This window comes from Pinus tabuliformis, chromosome 3_1 (assembly GCF_031772625.1).
Source record: "Pinus tabuliformis cultivar Carrire ecotype Pingquan chromosome 3_1, CPIR1, whole genome shotgun sequence".
Taxonomy (NCBI): domain Eukaryota; kingdom Viridiplantae; phylum Streptophyta; class Pinopsida; order Pinales; family Pinaceae; genus Pinus; species Pinus tabuliformis.
In genome coordinates, this window is record NC_142301.1 from 796,470,843 (window position 1) to 796,493,180 (window position 22,338).

At 35.8% G+C, this 22,338-nt stretch overlaps 1 protein-coding gene across 1 annotated transcript; it reads left to right on the forward strand.

Moving 5' to 3' along the window:
- The first annotated feature begins 19,613 nt into the window (after nt 1–19,613).
- Nucleotides 19,614–20,246, forward strand: LOC149189838 (uncharacterized). The gene has a single exon (XM_089410357.1). It carries the CDS (start codon nt 19,614–19,616, stop codon nt 20,244–20,246), a length of 633 nt encoding a protein of 210 aa, XP_089266483.1.
- Nucleotides 20,247–22,338: the final 2,092 nt, after the last annotated feature.

The following is a 22,338-nucleotide window of genomic DNA, read 5'->3' on the forward strand; positions in this document are numbered from 1 at the left end:
GTGAAGAGTAGTCACAGTTGAACAAACTGAAACCCATGTTGCTTTCTCATAGACTTCCATGCACGTAATTTCATGAAGCGTCTTTTGTGGTAGGGTTTGTTTAGAAGAAACAATGTAGTTTCTACTCAAAGATGGAGATGAAGAGTTATAACCTGTTTCATGGAACCATGCATGAAGTTGTTGAGTTTCTTTAATGTTTGGATTTATGACAAGAGTGCTAGTGGACACTATCCCTATGGTGATTCCATTGAATTTAGATACACGGCCTCCTTTGATTGCAAGGATTGGCGGGTTATCTTAAGAGCACAATTCAACAAGGTTATGTCCTATAGAGTCACAATGATCTCCCCATAGTGTTACATTAATGCTAAAACCTGACTTGTCCTTTAATGTAAGTGTTTTCCTTAGTGTTCCAATTCCATCTCTCCGTCAAATTGTCGAGGCAGGTGAGATGCAACTAACAACACCAATAACATCTACATTGGTCTTTGGGTTTACAGACTTGATTTCAACGATAGTTATGAAATGAAATCATTGGTAAGGAAAGATTGGATCATCTTTGAAACATGGATTGACAGTGGATGTAACAAACAAGTAAATCTCCCTCTTTTTCTTTAGGTGGTTTTAGTTTGGATTTTCTTCTTTAACTATGCCATTCGAAACAATGTATAGCTTCATTATGACTCACAACCTTAAGTTCAACAACTCGAATGGACCTTTTGTAAATGAAAAAAAAGTTTAATGTAGAATCTAGTTGTTTTTTTTCATAATGCAGGGAGAGTGAAAAAAAAATAAATAGAATATGGTGTGTACAAATATCGGGTCTTACGAAGAGTATTGAAGCACTGCGCAAGCTACTTTTTTAAGCAGAATGAATGAGTCGACTTGAATATCTTCAGGTGCTATTTGTGCACCATATGCAGCTAGTAGCAGAGACTTGTGTTGATACGTTCCATCAAGAGAGTAAAGTGAAAGTGTGAGGATGTACTTTCGATGACATAACAGAGCTGATGTCAATTATTTGGAGTAGCAATTGAATCTCAATGGAACCATTCAGCAACAAAGGAATGGCATTGTTAGTGAAGGCTGACTCCATGCTATTTGCACAATAGCATCTTTTTTCCATGATGGAAAGACCTGTAATTCATTTTAATGCATTGGAAAATATATTTATTCATGAAATGATAATGTATGTAAAGGAAGCATGAATTAGAATTACACATTTAATTTTATAGAATTGCTCAATATTCTATGCAAGCAAGACCCCAAGTATATAAACAAGTAGATCAACAATTTAGTTTCTAACACCCTTCATCACACATATGGATTTTCAAACATAAACACATAAATCTTGACTTTCTATGTCAATCATCCACAATTTTCTGAAAATAGGAGCATTGAACAGATTTATTGAATGACTAGCTCAATATGCTATGCAAGCAAGACCCCAACTACATAAACATGTAGATCAACAATCTAGTTTCTAACAACCTTCCTCCTGCATATGAATTTTCAAACATGGACACATAAGTCTTGACTTTCTATGTCAGCCATCCACTCTTTCCTGAATATAGGAGCATTGCACAAGTTTGAAACAGTCACCCTACATCATTCTAATTCCACTACATTAGTCTCCTTGAATGAATTCATCCATGAACATACAAGTTAGAAAGTATTTTGGAAGTGATTAAACTTTAAAGGAACTTAATTGTGATATTTAAACTTGCTGGTTTGTATTTCTACATGCAGATCGACATTTTTAATGATAGGTTTTCGTGTTCTAACAATAGATTTACAGGTTTCAAAGGCAGAAATTATCCTTAATAATAAATCTACATTTTGGCTTGCTGTTTAGTGTGTTTTAATGCAGATTACAAGCCTAATATTTTAAATTACAGTAAACATTCATAGTAGTTTGGCAACATTCATTGATCTTTAGGTTAACCGTTTTCTTGTAGGTTGCATAGGGACTTCTAGCCTAGTTGTGTGACAATGCAGTGTGCTTCAACATTGAACTACAACCAGGTCTCCTCCCCAGCTTTAAGTACAGCAACAACTATGTACTATGAAGCATCAGTATCTATCTTAAAACACTGTTACAAATCAGGAAGGGCAAACACAAAGGCTGAACAAAGGGAATCCTTAAGCTTCTAAAAAGATTAGTTAGCATCCAAGCTCCATGAGAGACTTTTTTATTTGTCTGAAAAATTTAATAAGAAAGCCATAACTTTGACCTCATTTGGATTTATATACGCAACAAACTCATCGACAAGCAAGGCCAAATATAGAACCACTCAGGTCATGCAATCTCTATGTCGAATAGTTCACTAGCAATCTACAAACTTTGTTAAAACTAATGTTGGGGGAAATCAAGTTTTTTAAGAGAGGTGGTGGTAGAGAAATCACTGTGCCAACATATTTAAGAAATCAATTAATGGTAGAAATTCATTTTTAAATTTTGACAGAGCTGAAAGAGAAAATATGATATATAAAAAAGAAGCATAATTTGGCTAAATCAATAAATCGATAATTCTGAATATAATTCAGATCAACCGATGGACAATTCCAAAGTCACAGAGTTCGACTTCGTCTGCCATTTATTATAACCTAGATCTTGTTACAGACTACTATCTATGGAGTCATCCGGCCTTACCAGATCTGAGATTTGAGACTTCGAACTTAGAATGCATTTTCCCCTTGTTGATGCATTAATAAACCTAATAAAAACAATAACAAAAAATGAAATGTCTAGAAAAATGCCATAGATTAGAAAGCAGCCAAATCTAAGAAGAATCCCTATGAAAAATCTAATGTATTGTAAAGTTGCTCTCCAACATAGCATTGACTTAAAGGTCCAAGAAGACAATATTTGTCTCCCTGTCCTGGATAAGGACCATAGCTAAGATCAAAATTCCCACTCCCTCATATGAAACCCTAACTCATCCTACAAGAAAATTTCCCTAACTTTTGAGCAGGCATTCATACGTTCATGGTTTCAAAATTTATCATTGCATAAATATGAGTAAGTGTTTGAAAGGTTTCATTTGCAAGCCTTTTGGCAGTGCAAATGTGCAAAAGTTTATAAATAGGTTTAGGGTTAGGGTGAAAAGTGTAAAGAAAATTATGAAACTAACAAGATGGACCAGACGATGCAGAGATAGGTTATGTGATGCACATCCTTTTGTTGTCCTGCATGTTCAGGGAAAGTTGGAATTCCAAAGAAAAGGTAAAGGAATAGAAAATAAAAGAAGTTAGAAAATCTAAGTAAAAGTAACATAACAGAAAAAGAAATAGATACAAAACAATAGAAACAGATCCGAATGGTCAAAGATTCCTCTTGTCAAGCCAAAAATTTGACCTCATTTGGATTTGTATGCACAAAAAATTCATCAATAAGTAAGGCCAAATATAGAACCACTCGGGTCATGCAATCTCTATGTCAAATAGTTCACTATCAAAATACAAACTCTGGTAAAACTAATGTTGGGGAAAACAACTTTTTTAAGAGAGGTGGTGGTAGAGAAATCATTGTGCCAACATATTTAAGAAAGCAATTAACAATAGCAATTCATTTTTAAATTTTGATAGAGCTCAAAGAGAAAATCCGATATACAGAAAACAAGCATAATTTGGCTAAATCCATAAATCAAAAATTCTGAAGGAAATTCAGATCATCCAATGGACAATATCAATTCCAAAGTTTAATTTTCTAAAATAATGGACAAATTTCAAAACAGAAATACGCTTGCATCTCATTTTTTCCACGACGATTAACTAAGGGAAAATTTCCACCAACAATTCTGACAAAAATCACAATCGGACCTTGCATGTTAGATTCTTGGGCTTACAGATGGACAAGACAACCGATGGAAAAATTCTTTGAATTCTAAACTAAGGGGAGCAGAATTGGAACCATAATAAAAACAATTCACAATAGTTTCACAATGGCCAAATGGAAATACATCCAATGGAGTCACGAGTTATATTTAAGTGGTGAATTCTTAGAATTCTCAACCTTAAACCCTCAAATTCTCCGAAGAAGAGATTTTTCATCCCCAATTTGCCACAAGCGCTGAGAATTTGTGGCAAAGGATGGGTAAAATGCATAAATTAACGCTAAAACCCTCCACAGAACCCCAAATTCAAACTCTGGAATGCAATTCCCAGCTCGAAATTCAAAATCTAATGCTGACAATTCGTAAGAATTTTACCTTGGGAATGAAAGGCCTGTTGTTCCTAGCCATTTGCACCAGAAAATTAATATTTAGTGGGCACTACAATGCAAATTTGAGGCGAATGAGTCTTCTTCTAAACCTCTCAATTGTCTCAGTAAAACCATCCAGGATTTAGAGCTTCGATCTTTTCCTCCTTGTCCTCAGCCTACAATCTCCTAGCATATACTATTAAAAGTGGTTGGTCATAGGGGGGTGAGAATGGGATAAAACTGAACATGTTTTTCCCTTATACTAATCGCCAGAAAGCAAAAGCCCTAATTCTGAGCATTGTTCACAACCCAAAGTGGAGAGTGGCTTTCTGGAGCTTGTTCACTACCAAGAACCCCAAAAGACAAAGTGCTACAGATCAGGTCATGAACAATGTGACAATTGTAGGAGGGCGAAGAAATTGTTGTAAGTTTGACAACTAATTATGTAAATTTGGGCAAAATGTAACAAGTTAGTTTTATACCGAATCATCGGTTATGTAACTGAAGAGGCACATATAAAACCAAATGAATGCCTGAACTATTGTATGGAGAATCATTATTGATTGAATAGAGATTCCAATCCCTTTCCCCGTGGATGTTTCCTTGACACCCTGTCAAGGTTTTACCACGTAAATCCTGTGTTGTTTCTTGTGTGTGTGCATTCGGTTTCATTGTTAGTTATATTCTTTTCTTAGTCAACGTATAACTGTATAACCTTCTTTCTTTACTCATTGACCTATTAGAACTACAAATGGTATCAGAGCTAGTTAGTTGAGTTTGAGTGAGCAATCTGCCTATGGAAAAAAAAAAGAAGAGGGAGCCATCTGCATTTGAGGAGGAGTACGCTGCAACATGTGTTTTTTTTCTCTGCGTTTACTGTGTGAGGAGAAGCCATCTACATGAGGAGGCCATCTGCGTTTGAGGTGGAGTACGCTGCCTATCTCTACATGGGAGTCCCTGCCTTTGCCCACATGAAGGCCGTTGTTGTCTCTGCGTGAAGGCCAGGAAGTTGTTGTTGTCTCTACATAAGGAGCAAGGAAGCTGTTGTTGGTGTTGCGTGGCATGAGTTTGGTGTTGTGTGGTGTGACTGTGCCTGAGACTTCTGCCTTCTGCATGTGCGTGAAGCGTGGCTAAGCATCGCTGTAGAGGAAGTCGGTTCCCATTGCTGGCTGAACTCCATTGCTGTCTGCGTGAAAGAGAGGAAGCTGTGTGGCTGAGGGTGGTCATTGTTGCATGTAAGAGAACGGGAGACTCGTTGTTGCATGAAGAGGAAGACGGTGTGTGGAGAAGCCCATCTGTCTGCGTGAGGAGGAAGCATCCCTTTGGCTGCCTCGACCAATTGCTCTCTTGACCAGTTTCTGGGTGTATTCTTTGTGTGAGGAGGAAGCTGCCAAACCCTCTGCGTGTTCGTTGAAGGTTGCGTTGCTGGTCTAGAAAAACCTTGCGTGTACAACATGCTGCCAGAATAGAGCCTGCATGTGGCCAGAGGCATGGCTTATGGATCCAGGTAATTTCTGTTAAATTTTGAGAGAAATTTTTCTAGAAAATTTTTCCAGAAATTTGTGAAAAGCAAAGGGGTGGATTTGTTTAAATTGAAGGAAAGAATTCATTTAAATTGAAAGAAAAAAAATCAAAGGGTTTCTTCCATTAAATTGAAGGAAAGAAAACAAAGGATTTGAAAATAAAAATCTGTTGAAGGGTTGTTTTGGGGGAATTTTTTTTTATATACAAAAAGTTTTTTGAAGAAAGAAAAAAATATAAACCCAAGTTGAAAGACTGAAGACTGAAACCCTAAAAAAAAATGGCCAAGATGTCGAATGCAAAATTCGAGGTGGAGAAATTCATCGGCAAGAGCAATTTTGCTCTTTGGAAACTGAAGGTTAGGGATCTGCTTGTGCAACAAGGGTTGCACAAGGCATTGGATGGGGCAACTAAGAAACCTGCAACCATGACTGATTCAGACTGGGAGGACTTGGATGCCCGAGCTCTCAGTACCATTAGGTTATGCCTAGCGGATGAGGTTCTCTTCAACATTGTTGAAGAGAGTACAACTTCAGGTTTATGGGAAAAACTAGAAAAAATCTATATGAAAAAGTCGTTAACCAATAGAATTTATCTAAAAAGACAACTATACAGTCTTCGAATGAAAGAAGGTTCAAAAGTTGTAGAACATTTGAATGTTTTTAATACACTTATATGCCAATTAACAGATATGGAAGTTAAAATTCAGGAAGAAGATAAAGCTATAACCTTGTTGTGTTCTCTGCCCGAATCGTGGGATCACTTCGTAACTTCAATCAGCTTGAGCACTGTTGATTCTTTGAAGTTTGAATCAGTCGTGAGAGCTCTCTTGTCTGAAGAAGTACGAAGGAAATTCAGTATTTAATAACTGCATCAGAAGCCATGATAGCTAGAGGACGGTCAAAGGAAAGAGGAGAAAAAAAAGTGGGTCTTCTAGATCTAAATCAAAGGGAAAGAAGTGTAAGGCAAAATGTTGGCACTATAATAAAATTGGATACCTGAAGAAAGACTGTTGGAAACGAAAAGAATCTAATAACTCAAAGAAGGAAGCGAATTAGGTCAATTCAGGTATGATAGACGAAGTTTTATCTGCTGAAGAATTATGTGTGATAGATGAAACTTCACCTGAATGTGATGTCTCTTAGGGTTTAGAAAGCTAGCTATTAGACTCTGGTGCTTCTCATCACATCTGTCCACACAGAAATTGGTTTACTTCGTATGAAAATGTAAATGGTAGTTCTGTGTTTATGGGTAATAATGTATCATGTCAGGCTGTTGGGATGGAAAATATCAAGATTAAAATGTATGATAACATAGTTAGAACATTAACTAGTGTTAGACATGTACCTAATTTGAAGAAAAATTTGATTTCTTTGGGAGTGTTGGATTCGGATGGTTATAAGTTTACAGGTCAGAAGGGCATGCTGAAAGTCTTTAAAGGCACCCTAGTTGTTATGAAAGCAGAAAAGGTCGGAAATCTTTACAGACTCAAAGGAAGTACTCAGGTCAGTGAAGCAGCGGTTGCGTCAGAAAAGGAAGAAGCAGGTACTCGTATATGGCATCAGCGATTGGGTCACATGAGCAAGAAAGGTCTTCAGATATTGATGAAACGTAACTCTCTTCCCGACCTGAAATATTTGAAGTTAGATTTCTGTAAACATTGTGTGTATGGAAAACAGTGTAAACAGAGATTTAAAACTGGAAATCATAATAGTAAAGATATTTTAGACTATATTCATTCTGATCTGTGGGGACCATCTCCTGTTGTATCATATGGAGGTGCTCTATATTTTCTAACATTTATTGATGATTTCTCCTGTAAAGTTTGGGTCTTTATGCTAAAAAAGAAAGCTGATGTATTCAATGTCTTTAAACAATTTAAAGCAATGGTAGAGAAAAGAACAGGCAAATTAATTAAATGTTTAAGAACTGACAATGGTGGTGAATTCACTTCAATAGAATTTGAACAACACTGTAAGGATGAAGGAATCATTAGACACAAAACTGTTGTTTATACTCAGCAAAATGGTGTTGTTGAACGTATGAATCAGACTCTTATGGAAAGAGCCAAAAGCATGATCAGCAATGCTAACCTGCAAAAGGAGTTGTTGGTAGAAGCAGTATCTATTGCTTGTTCTCAACCTGTTCAAGTTTCTGAACCAGTTCAGCAACCGGTCACTCTAAGAAGGTCTACAAGGGAAAGAAAAACTCCCAAAAGGTATGAAGATTCTGCTTCATCTTTTGCTTTGATTATTGAAGATGGGGAACCTTCTTGTTATCAGGAAGCAGTAGATGATACAGATAGCGAAAAATGGAAAACGACTATGAAAGAAGAAATGGATTCCTTAGCCAAGAACAATACTTGGGATCTTGTGGAACTTCCTGGTTAGACCTTCCTAACGTTGTTGTTGAGGATTTTTCTGGAGGTGTGGAAGACCTTTGACTAGAAGTAGTTAGCCTACCACAAGATGTTAAAGGTTGCAATTTCAGATTTCCAGTTTGACTTGAAGATGCTCTACCTTGAGAGTAGGTATTTGACCCACTTGAACAAGAAATAGTGTTAGACCTTCGTGGATTAGCATTGATTCGTGAAATTGGAGAACTAGAATTTCCCTAAAGCATTGTAAAAGAGTGAACTTAGCAAAAATAGGAAATACAATTTATTGATCATTACCCCTTGGGAAAACTAAAAGATACCCAGAGAACAATATGCTCCTAAATAAACTTTCCAAAACTTCCAATTGTGCTCCAATTGCTTGAACTAAACATAAGAAGCTTGTGCTCCAAACATTAGGGATTCATGGAGACAAGTGATCTTGTAATTACCACAACTCTTGACAGTAGAAGAGAGAAAATTTGCATCAAAGTAATTTACCATAACTACACAAAGAATGAAATAAGGATAATGGAGAGAAAGATTTAGTAATAAAAAGTAGATCCATTTTACATGTAGAGTGAGAAGTGTCTCGCCCTTGAGGTTGTTTTGCTTAATACTTGTGGCACATAAATCACTCCACTCCGTAGTGTACTTGTCTCAGAAATGTGTTAAACACAGGGAGCATCTTGCTTCAGTGAAGGAAAATGTGGAGTGCCTGGGGAGTCAGAAGCATGTCATTGCATTACAAAGCAATCTTAGGAATAGAAATGCATATGTGATGAGAAAATGGCTTTGGAAAACCAACAGTATGCACCAAAAGAAGTGAAAAAGAGAAAATATGTACCAACATTAATCTGGCAAGTAGAAGAAGAAAAGAAAAGAAAAGAATATATATATATGAAAAATAAATGAATATTATGAAGGCATAGTCATATTTCTATAGTGCATAGTGACAAGTGCATATTGCTAGTAGAAACATGAAAAATTCTTCCAACTCTTGTTGCATGTGAATTATAATCCTACTGTGAATTGTGCAAGCGATAAGATGCATTTAGAGAAGTACTGTCCATTTAATGTCGGGCCTTTCCATCAAATCTTATACTCTGTGCTGATCAGTTTGCATCAAATCTTATGCTCACAAATTCAATCCCAAATGTTGAAAGAGCTATTAATGGAAATTCCAAGGGAATAAGCTTAAACTAAAAGAGAATTATATGTGATCCGGCAATAAATCATATTCATTAAAATGGTTTAACATAGACATATAAACAAGTTTGAGAGATATTTATTTTTTAATCTTATTAAATTCTTAGTAATTAATTAAATAAATAGTTGTTAATTATTATAACATTTTTTTTCCAAATTTTAATAATAAATATTATTTTTCCTTATAATTTTTTTTTATAAATTTACCATGGTTCTTTGAGTACATTATTTTTCTAAATTCACTATTATTTTGTGAACAGGGTAACTTTATAAATTTACAAGTTTTATCACTTATATATCTCTCTATGTGAAATTTAATTCCAAAAGTCTACTAAAAACTTGATCAAAACTTTAAAAGAGTAAATACCAAAAAAATTGTAATATAACCATACTAGCTCAATAAAAAAATAAAAAAAATCATATTCTTTAAAATACTTTAACATAAATACAAAACAGGTCATAGAAATATTTATCTTCATACACTATAAATCCACAAATGACTAATTGAATAAGTAATTGTCAATTAGCATAGAGCATTTTCCAATTTGTTAAAACACTTTTGAAAATATATTCATGAATACTAAACAAGGCTTAGAAGTATTTATCATCATACATATTAAATAATTAGTAATCATTAAATTTTTGTAGGTTTATCAAGGTCCCACTGGTGTAGTGTGGCAGCAAGTAAAGCATGTTTTCACCGAAGACAAATGAAAGGTCCCACTGCCGAAATTCATTTCTGGGGACCTGCTAGGCAAAGTGTATTGAAACAGCAGTCGTTGAAACTAATCACACTACACATACTTAAAAAAATCACATTTTCTTCATCGATTTTGACAGTTCCTTTGACTTCTGGGCATGAGCATATATGCCTTATCAAGGTCCCACTGGTGTACTGTGGCAGCAAGTAAAGCATGTTTTCACCGAAGACAAATGAAAGGTCCCACTGCCGAAATTCATTTCTCGGGACCTGCTAGGCAAAGTGTATTGAAACAGCAGTCGTTGAAACTAATCACACTACACATACTTAAAAAAAATCACATTTTCTTCATCGATTTTGACAGTTCCTTTGACTTCTGGGCATGAGCATATATGCCTTATCAAGGTCCCACTGGTGTACTGTGGCAGCAAGTAAAGCATGTTTTCACCGAAGACAAATGAAAGGTCCCACTGCCGAAATTCATTTCTGGGGACCTGCTAGGCAAGTGTATTGAAACAGCAGTCGTTGAAACTAATCACACTACACATCCTTAAAAAAATCACATTTTCTTCATCGATTTTGACAGTTCCTTTGACTTCTGGGCATGAGCATATATGCCTTATCAAGGTCTCACTGGTGTAGTGTGGCAGCAAGTAAAGCATGTTTTCACCGAAGACAAATGAAAGGTCCCACTGCCGAAATTCATTTCTGGGGACCTGCTACGCAAGTGTATTGAAACAGCAGTCGTTGAAACTAATCACACTACACATCCTTAAAAAAATCACATTTTCTTCATCGATTTTGACAGTTCCTTTGACTTCTGGGCATGAGCATATATGCCTTATCAAGGTCTCACTGGTGTAGTGTGGCAGCAAGTAAAGCATGTTTTCACCGAAGACAAATGAAAGGTCCCACTGCCCAAATTCATTTCTCGGGACCTGCTAGGCAACTGTATTGAAACTAAGTAATAGGAAGGTGTCATCTGAATTTGCCGTGCCACTAACTTTCCTCCGGTAAATTGAAGGCGGCTTTAGGTATCTTTTCCGTGACAAACATGTCAGACGACAATGACATTCCCGCTTTCTTCGTTTCTTCACCCGCTTTTTCCTCACTTATTTCTCACAATGAGATATTCACGCAAAATGTGTTTTCTACGGTTACATGAATTCAACAATATCGTGGAAAACTTGTGGAACACTCTGTACATCACTGAAATTTAAAATTCCAAAATTTTTTTACCAAAAATATTATCCAAATTAACCAAAAAAACAAAAAAATTCCAAATTTTCCCATTTCCATACAAATTAACGAAAAATGTTATCCAACAAAACAAAGACAAGACGTTTGGAAGTTCCAGCGGGTTGCAGATGGCCGTACGTGCCTATACCAAACATTTAATGGTTGAAGGGTCACCTATATTTAAGTCATTTCTAACAGGTTCACGGATAATGATATGGACATTTTCAAACGACACATGTGACATGTGACATATAAATAATTTAACCACGAATATATGTATACGCGCCGAGCCATATTGCGTTGATTTGGTAATGGGTACGAAATGATTCGTATAAGAAAATTATGAAGGTGCTTTCCAGTCACGACACAGCACTGAGGCATTTCCTATTTCCATTAAATATGCAGTAGAGTTGGAAATAGGATCCGCCCAGGACTGAGGACTCAGGAGGTGACCCACTCCATTATAAGGGTACAGGCAGGGGTTAAATGTGTTGTATCAACTCAAATGTCATAGTTATACTTTCATTTCAGACTCGTTGATGAAACTTTTTTGTAATGGAAAGCAGCGTGTCTGGTACGAAATGATTCGATCGTATAAGAAAATTATGAAGGTGCTTTCAAGTCACGAGGACTCAGGAGGTGACGACACAGGACTGACGACTCAGGAGGTGACGTCACCCACTCCATTATACAGGTACAGGGCATGCCGCCCAAAAACTTTGCTATTGCCGACACAGGACTGAGGACTCAGGAGGTGACGCCACCCACTCCATTATACAGGTACAGGGCATGCCGGCCAAAAACTTTGCTATTGCCGGGAAGTCAAGAGGAACCAGCTTGTTTATTTCACACTACACATCCTAAAAAAATCCACGTTTTCTTGATCGATTTTGACAATTCCTTTGACTCCTGGGCATGAGCATATGCCTTATTAAAAGAGAATATTTATTTAAATGTAATGGGTACGAAATGCTTCGTATAATAAAATTATGAAGGTGCTTTCAAGTGACTCAGGAGGTGACGACACAGGACTGACGACTCAGGAGGTGACGTCACCCACTCCATTATACAGGTACAGGGCATGCCGGCCAAAAACTTTGCTATTGCCCGGAAGTCACGAGGAACCAGCTTGTTTATTTCACACTACACATCCTAAAAAAATCACATTTTCTTCATCGATTTTGACAGTTCCTTTGACTTCTGGGCATGAGCATATATGCCTTATTAAAAGAGAATATTTATTTAAATGTAAAATCATATAGGAGTTTTTGCCACTGATACCGGACTCCTGCCAAAAGAGCATTCAGCCAAAATGCTGAGGAAATGTTCAGTCAAATCCGTGACAAACCAAAAAATAGAGTTCGTCCAGTTATGCGCTTCAACAGTTGACAATTTATAACGCAGGGTTGGAGTGGCCCTCAAAGAAAATATATATCATATAACTATATCGTGATTCTAAACTTATCTTTTGATTTGTTTGTTTGGATTTTTTTATTATATAAAACTATTTTATTTATTCACCTTGATATTGATATTGAATAAAACTATTAATAAGACAGTATAGAAACTTGTATATCAAAGTATAAAATACAAAAAGCTTGTACATCAAAATATAAAATACAAAAGTTAGAATAAAATATGAAACAAAATGAGATAAAATGGAAATGTTTAATTAAGTGCATTATATTGACAAAGACAATAATTTTAGTGAAAATAATTAAATGATTAAATAAAAAGTAAATATAATGAACTTTTATTTAAAAATTAAAGACTAGTATGGTTTATAAATAATCTTGTAGACTCCCACCAGCTTTTTGTAAAGTTTTGAAAGAGAATGTAATCAAATCCTTTAAGAGAAGTTGGGTTGATAGACAAGACATTCTCATAATTTCTTAACTTTTTGAAAAAATAATCTTGTAGACTCCCACCAGCTTTTGTTAAAGTTTTGAAAGAAAATGTAATCAAATCCTTTAAGACTCCCACCAGCTTTTGTTAAAGTTTTGAAAGAAAATGTAATCAAATCCTTTAAGAGTAGGTGGGTTGATAGACAAGACACTCTCATAATTTCTTAACTTTTTTAAAGTTTAAAGGACTATGTTGAATTGATAAGCAATTTGATCAAATACCACCTAAGCATATTATATTTTTGTGGATTATTTTTCCCAACATTGTATTCAAGTAAATATAATAATCTATACTTTGTCAATTCAATTTGTAAATTGATAGAAAGGAATTGGAATAAAGGTGGAAATTGTAGAATAATTACAAGTCACTTTTATATGTTATTCATTGTGCAAATTATTAGTTTTGATAACATTATTTTGCTCTACTAAAAAACAATCTTCCTTTTTCGTTTCATATATTCTCATATACTTATCGAATTTTAGTTTTATTATGTTGAAAAATATATTTGAGAGTATAATTTTTTTATTTACATTGGAATTGAGAATGCTCTGGAGAAGGTAAAAAAGGTACAGTAGTGAAGAAGGTGCATGGAAATTCAATAATATTCTCTTTAAATCACCAACGTTAAAAAAACGACAGTTCCGCCTCCCCATTCATAATAATGACAACAAGTGGGAATGGGAATTTTGAGTGAGGCCCAACTTTTTGATTTTATTTTTCCAGGGCCCTCCACTGGCAGCTGGGTGCGAAGGGAGGGTTGTCAAATCAAGTTACTCTCCAGCTGTTGGAGACCGAATTTCTCTGAACGTCACTGTGAAAACGAGGTGAACCAGAACTGCGAATTATTATAATTTTAATTAAAAAATGTTAATAATTGAATTAAAAATAAATAGATTTAAGTTCTTTTCAAAGAAAGCAAGTTGATGGATAATCTTAACAAAATCCAACGTTGGACTATGGTTGATTTCCATATTTAGAAAATCTTTGTCACAATGTGACATTGGACCATGCTTGGCCAAGATTATAAACCCAAGGGAATAATACTAAACCCTGGATTAATATTATAAACCCAAGGTATTAATATTATAAGACCGAACCTTAAGACAATGCCACATCTAGACTATTGGAAGAAGCCAAACCTGGAGACAAAGACAAAACCAGACTATCCGCTGAAACCAAACCCTAACATGACGCCAAACTCTAATTAATGGACCAAACCAGCCCTTACCTGTTGGCTCTTTAGATGCACTAGGTTTTCAAATATGTAATATAACTAAAATTTGTGTCCGCTATTCCATTTTGTGCTTCAAACATTTGATAGTTTATAAAGCAGAGTTGGAGTGGCCCCGAACACAGCCAAAAGTAAAGTATTACATAAGCCACGAACTGGCTTCGCGTGAGTTAAAGGACTATGAAGAGATGGACTGCTTCTTTTTAGGGTATATATTTTCTTTCATGCCCTCTCGTATCTTTACTTTTATGAGCGCACGGGAATAATTCAAACGTCTTTTGCTTTGGTGCGTTTGCTTTTATTTACTTTACAGATGCGATTTAATCCAACTAAAATTAATGAAGGGCATTTTCTAATCCACTGTTTGAATTAATTATATAAATTATTATATATTTTATAAATCTTTATTAATTATTTTTATATTTTTAAAATTAATATAAAAATGAAATAATATTTATTTATTTTTTATTTTTATTTTTTTGGTAAAATTTCAATATTAAATTCTATTATTAATACTTAATACTAAAACTCTACCCAATATTTTAAATTTAATATTATAAAACTTAATTATTAATCATATAATTATATAATAACTTATATTTATATTGATATTAAATCTCCATCATATATTTAATAATAGTATATGTAGATTAATATGGTTGTGTATATAGATGATATTTGCCCATCACCATATTTATTAATGTGGTTGTGCCAATAAATTACTAAATTTCAATTAGTTAAATATAGGTATTATTTTATAATTACATTAAAAGATAAGTGTTAGATGTTAGATATTAGAACTTAGATATAAATATTTTTTATATTCTATTTTTTTTATTAATAAAATTACTTACAATTTTTTAGATAAAAGAAAATCATAATATGCATATTATATTAAAATAGATAACATATAGACAGTAGTTATAAATTAACATCCATTTTGTCATATAAATTAACAAGAATGATTTTGTAATCATATTTAAATTTAATTAATAATCGTATAAAAAATTAATATTTACAATATAACAATATTCTTAACCATGAATATTCACCCATTTTACAGTGGATGTTATTATCTCTTAAATAGGCTTTCTTACAATACCATGGGCCAATACCTTGAGTTATCAATACCACATACCCAAAAACCTTAACTCATTTCAAAAAATAAAAAATAAAAAATTATTTAATTATAATTCAATTTTATAACATTTTTATATTAAAACCTAATACTTACAACAAACATACAATATAACAAGATTTTTAACCATGGATATTCACCCTATTTTACCATGGATATTATTAACTTGTTTCAAAATCAAAATATTTTATAAATATTTAATTTCATTTTTATTTTATGTTATTTTTAAACTAAAATCTAAAAGAAAAAGCCATGGGGAGATGTTGTAGTGGTGTAAATATTTGTAAACATTTACATGTGGTCTCAATTAAAAAGTAATAAAATGTTAAGAATACATGTCTTTCATCCCAAATCCCTCTATACGAGCCCATATCCATCTTAACTTTGGATCTACCAAATGCTAAGAGGGATCGAATGTCTTGAGATGCAAACCTCTTTTAGAGTGAAATGAGATTTGATCCCTTTAAGGGCTTGGTAGATTTAGAGTTAAGATGGATCTAAACAAGTTATAAAACGTTTGATTATGGTTATGATGACAATTATTTTTCTACATTTTATCTTTTTAAATATTATATTATAATAAAAATGATTAAACCATTCAAAATTTATAATTAATTCATAATATAATAAATATGAAACAAATAGGTTAATTATTATACATAATTTAAATCATATCAAAATTTCAAAATAATTGTTCTATAAAAATTTAATCATATTGAAAAGAAAAGAAAATATCATTAATAAATTTATTATTATATTTAAATAAATAAAATAATTATTACATAATAATAATAATAATAAAATTTTTATTTTTTAAAATTTCTATCAATTGTATTCGTATCAAAAGAAGTTTACATCTGATTCCAAGGTTCACATAGAAATCCATAGATTCAATCCAAGAAGAAAAGAATGAAATTGCTCATGATCAGACCATTTAACCCAAAAATAATTATTGTAGAGCGAGAGCCCAAGACCTCGCTAATAAATAATTGATCAATAACAAAATAATGCATCATAGCCACATAAAATTATAGCCATATACATCACCCTATGGACACTCTGACACCAACAAATAGAAAATGCATGGATGATTCTTCAGATAAGCCAGAGGGAATTCAAAAGCAAACCCAATCCCTGATAAGTGTTCAACATATGCAAGGAGTTGGACAATCACATAGAAGAAGATGACCCTCCTAGAAATCCCCTAACTCTCTGCCAGCATAGCACATAAGAAACAACCTCCATCGAAGACATAGAATTTTGCAATTATAACAAATCCAAAATGTTGCAACAACACAAAAATGAATTGTGTCCCTTTAACCATTGAGAGACATAATAATTGAGGTGGAAAAGAGATAGAAAACATAAAATATTCAACGACTGACAACAACCTTTGACATAAGAACCTTTTCCCTTACCAAAATTCAGATATACCTGGCTCCCATAGAAAGAAAAAAAAATGGTGCAAATAAAACAAACCATTTCATGCCCCATAACAGAGATAAGATGCAGACTGCCCTGTAGAAACCAAGTTGTAGCATATGAAAAATGAGAACGAACTACCTAAAACCACCTCCATCACTGATCATGATCTGAACAAATTAAGGCAGGCGTTTTATTGTCATCATTGAGAGGAGGGTCAATAAGATCTTTGCAAGCAAAGTAGCTCACAAAAACACCTTTCATTGAAGCCAAACATTGGTTGACATTATCCAGACAAAAGCGTTGATTTCTCAACATACACTTAATGTCCTCTAAGGAAGAAAAAACATTATACTTATCCACTTGCTTGTCCTTAAAAATAAGGTGCAAGAGAGTGATCATTTGTTGATGAAGTAACAAAGAACTTGTTGCCGCTCAAATTGTCCCAGTAACTGAGGATAGCCTGAGACGACATCATTGAGGATCCTATATCCTCCCGCTCTATGTGACAAGGGTTGATCTCCCTTTCACGAGAGGGAGTATTCCCTGGTGATAATCAAAATCGAATAGTTGTTGTAACTAGTGTGAATTAAATAGATTTTCTAATTAAACAAATAAATAGACCAAATTATTGAATAAAGAGTGTTTTAAATAAAATAATGTTTTTTTGGGAAAAAGAGATAGTAGGTACATAACTCATGAAAACATATTAAGTAAAAACTTCATTAATGATGAATGAATTAAATTAATATATATCATAATTCACAAAGGTTAGCTAGAAATATAAATAAAAATTAAAGAAAAGACAGAAATTAAGGCACACTAGTGTTAAATACATCTAATTGAACTATGTAGTTTAAATAACATAACATCAAGTATTCATATTAGTTATGTACACAACAACATAAACTGTAAGTTGAGGAGAACGGAGCGGGAACGATGGGCTATGGGAGCACAGTGTAGGGATTAGGGTTCTGCGCCGACCTGCGACGGCAGGCGCTCTGCAGAGTAAGATCGTTCTCCAGAAGGCGGCAGCGTAGCAGTCTCCTATCGGACGGTACTGGTGCAGCGTACAATGGATCCCCGCCAGGGGGAAGGGGGCGGGCCTCCCTCAACCAATGGCAAACAACCAGAGAACAATGAAGAATCAGACATGAACGAAATGCAGACTGAAGAAAACACTGACAATAGTCAGAAAATGCAGCAAGAACAGGATCAGCAGGAAAAGCCGAAAGTGAGCTCATCCACATGCAAGCCGGTAGCCACGCACAGACCAAAAATGGAGCTACCCAGCCACCGTATTAATGCCAGAATACAATACATGAGGGATCATGCTCTAATAGGCAAATTTATTGGCATCTGGCCAAATGAAAAAGCCTTGAGAACCTGGATCAATGTCAAATGGCACCCAAAAGGTCATATATCCCTTCATCTCGGGCCAAAGGGGTTTTTCACCGCAGTATTTAACTGCCTGGAAGATAGAAATAAAGTCTTTAAGGGAGGGCCGTACTTCTTCAACTCTGCTGGGTTATTTCTAAGAGAATGGACCGATAGATTCAACCCGGACAAGGAAGACTTAAGCTGGGCACCGGTATGGATCAGATTGTACTCGTTGCCATGGGAGTACTGGGAAGAAGAGTCGCTAAAAGCGATCGGCAGTGCTCTGGGAGATTTTGTTAAAATAGCAGAAGATACAAAAACGCAGAGATACACTTCATATGCTCGAATCTGCGTCTATGTGGACCTAAAGCAACCTCTGCCTGATACGGTAAGCCTCTCTCATGAAGATGTAGAATGGATTCAATTAATTGATTATGAGCATGTACCGTTTAGGTGTAGAAAATGCCATGCTCTAGGACACCTTTATAGAGACTGTCCGCTAAACAGTAAGCCCATGGCTCAAGAAGACCAGGAAAACAAAACAGCGGATGGGTTTACCAAGGTAACAAATAGAAGAAGAGGAAACAAGAAGAACCCATTCCAGACCAAATCAGCCCAAAAAGATACACCAAAACCTTCTACGAGCAACATCTTCGAAGCTCTAGCCAATGAAGAGGGGCAGGATCAAGAACCCTCAAACACCAAGCGAATAGCTCAACAGGAAAGGCCTGAAGCATCCCATTCGAAATCTAAGGAAAAAGCAGAGGAACAAAAGGAAAACTCCAAGAATTCTAAACCAGCAACTTGGAATCAGCCAGATATGGAGATAGATACTATAGATCCGAGTACAGGAAAAGAAATGGAAGGAGAAGGAAGCTATCAAAAGCCACAAAATATGGAGGAAGATACCGACTCAATAGATATTGGGGAACTGGACATTTTAGGCTTGGAATCTGCATGCAAAACAGGGAACTTCGACAAAATAACGGATAAACAAGTGGACAACCTAATGGAAGTGCTCAACAGAGCCCACGAGAAATACTCTCTAGGGGTTCAAACTGGAAGTCAATGGGACGGGAAGTTCATCCCCAAAGACAGCAAAAAGAGAGGAAGGAAATCGACCCTGGAAAGAACTATCAAAATAGGCGAAGCCCTAGTAGATTCAGGCAGATATGCCAAGCTAACCAGGTATTACCAAACCAAACCCAACCCTTCCCAATGAAGTTAATATCATGGAATATAAGAGGGCTGAACGGCCCAAAGAAAGGAAGACTTTTAAAAAATCTGCTAATGGAGGAAAAACCAGCAATTCTTTTTTTGCAAGAGACAAAATGTAATCAGGCAACCTTGGAAAAAATAGCAGCAAAGGTCTGGCCGAAAGGACTAGTTACGGTAGTGGATGCTCAGGGAGCCTCAGGAGGACTGGCTATACTCTGGGATGCAAGGAAGATCCAACTAAGTAATACACATGCTACTAAAAATTTCATACAAGCCACCTTTCACCTAATTGGCACAAATATCTCAGGGCATATAACAAATGTATACTTTCCTCAAGAAACACAGCAGAAAATTGAAATTCTGGATGCATTATCGCAGCTTAATGCAGTAAGGATCCATCCTCTATGGATCTCAGGCGGTGACTACAATATGATAGCCACAACAGAGGAAAAAAGAGGAGGATGCTGCAGAATAAACAGGGATGGCTCAGTCTTAAAGGACTTTATTCAAAATAATTGGATGATAGACCTTCCAACAAACAACGGTCTCTTTACCTGGAACAATAAACGTGCAGAGCCCACACAGATTGCTTCGCGTCTGGACCGCTTCCTGATCTCAGACAATGCAGTGCACATAGGGGGAGAATTTACAGCCTCAATACTACCTTACTCAGGCTCGGATCACTGGCCCATAGCCTTAAACTAGAACAGACCCGGTAAAGACACTAAGCGCCCATTCAGGTTTGAGGCTTTCTGGTTAACTCATCCGGAATTCCACGAATTTATCAGGACAACCTGGCAAAACTTCAGTTCAGCAGAGGGAACCAAAATGGCTTTATTCCAAAAGAAGCTGAAATACCTCAAAGAGGAAATAAAACGATGGAATAAATTTACCTTTGGTAACATCTTCAAATCCAAGGAACACCTCACCCAAGAGATGAAGGCAATCCAGCAAAGAATGATCTCGGAAGGACGATCTGAAGAATTAAGTCAAAAGGAGAAGAGCATAGAGAACAAAATCCTTGAACGAGACCTACAGGAGGAAATTCTCTGGCGGCAAAAATCGAGGGTAAGATGGCTGAAGGAAGGTGAAAAGAATACAAAATTCTTTCACAAAACCACAGTACAGAGAAGAATGACAAACCAAATCTCTTATGTCAACAATGAGCAGGGCAACAAAGTCGAAACACATGAAGAAATAGAAAAGGAGTTTCTCAACTATTTCAAGAAAATGAATCAGGAACCTAACATCAACAGGGCAGAGGCCATTGATAACATCACCAAGCAGATACCCAAATTAATCAATGAAGACCACAACACTCTTCTGCTCAACCCGGTAAGCCTTCAAGAGGTAGAAAATGCTGTGAAACAACTTAAAGCAGGGAAAGCGCCTGGACCAGATGGGTTTACTGCTAATTTCTTTCAGCACTTCTGGGAACTAATTAAATGGGAAGTCTGGCAGGTAGTGGAAGAATCCCGCAATCTCCGATGGATGTATCCAGCCATGAACGCAACATTCATTGCGCTCATCCCCAAAACTGAGGAATCCAACTCTCCAGACAAATACAGACCCATAGCCTTATGCAACATTATTTACAAGATAGTTTCTAAGGTCATAGCTTTAAGATTGAAGCCCATGCTCCCTCTCATAATATCTCCAGAACAATCGGGATATGTGGAAGGAAGACAGATCACAGATGGGATTATATTAACCCATGAAATAATACATTCCCTCAAGCAAACAAAAAAACCAGGTATGTTGCTCAAAATCGATCTATCCAAAGCTTTTGATAGTATCAGTTGGGAATATCTGCAAAAAATCCTTAAGGCTTTTGGCTTTGCCCCCCCTTGGATCAGATGGATCAGCAATCTTCTTTCATCCTCTTTCTTTTCCATTCTCATTAATGGCATCCCTTCTCCTACTTTTCGTCCTTCGAGAGGCATTAGACAAGGAGATCCGTTATCGCCCTTTCTCTTTGTCATTCTAGCTGAAGGCTTGGGGCGCAGTATAAAAGCAGCTATTCAAACCCATAAACTCAGAGGACTTTCTATTCACCAAGCCCCGGCTGTCTCACACCAGCAATTCGTCGATGATAATATGCTCTTCGGTCATCCTTCAGTCCAAGAAGCTCGAACCTACAAGTCTATCCTTGACTCCTTTTCGAAAGCCTCAGGAGCTCTAATTAACAATGTTAAATCTCAAATTTTCTTTTTCAATACTCCTCCATACACAAAGAGAGCCATAATGCGCATTTTGGGTTTTTCCATGGCTTCACTTCCCTCTAATTACTTAGGGGCTCCCCTGATCGCATCGGCCTTAAAGCATTCCTCTTGGTCAAGCCTGTTAGAGCGATTAGAAGCCAGATTGCACCAATGGACTTACAGAGCATTAAACATGGCTAGCAGGATAGTACTTATCAAAGCAGTTTTGCAGTCAATGCCTCTCTACCTATTTTCCATATTAGCAGCTCCGAAATGGGTTCTTAAAAATATCAAACAGTTGCAGCGCAATTTCTTATGGGGAAGCTCAGGCCAAAATAGAAAATGGACTCTTGTCAAGTGGGAAAAAGCTTGTCTACCTAAGAATGCAGGAGGAATAGGACTCAGGGATCCTGAACAAAGTAACCAAACAATGGGGGCAAAAATCTGGTGGAGGTGGCTCTCAAATACCAATACCCCCTGGGCAATCTTATGGACAGCGAAATACGCAAGAAATTTGCCCTTGGAGGAAAGGATCAGAATGTCGGAAATCAGCAAAGGCTCGCTAATATGGAACTCTGCCATACAACATAGGGATT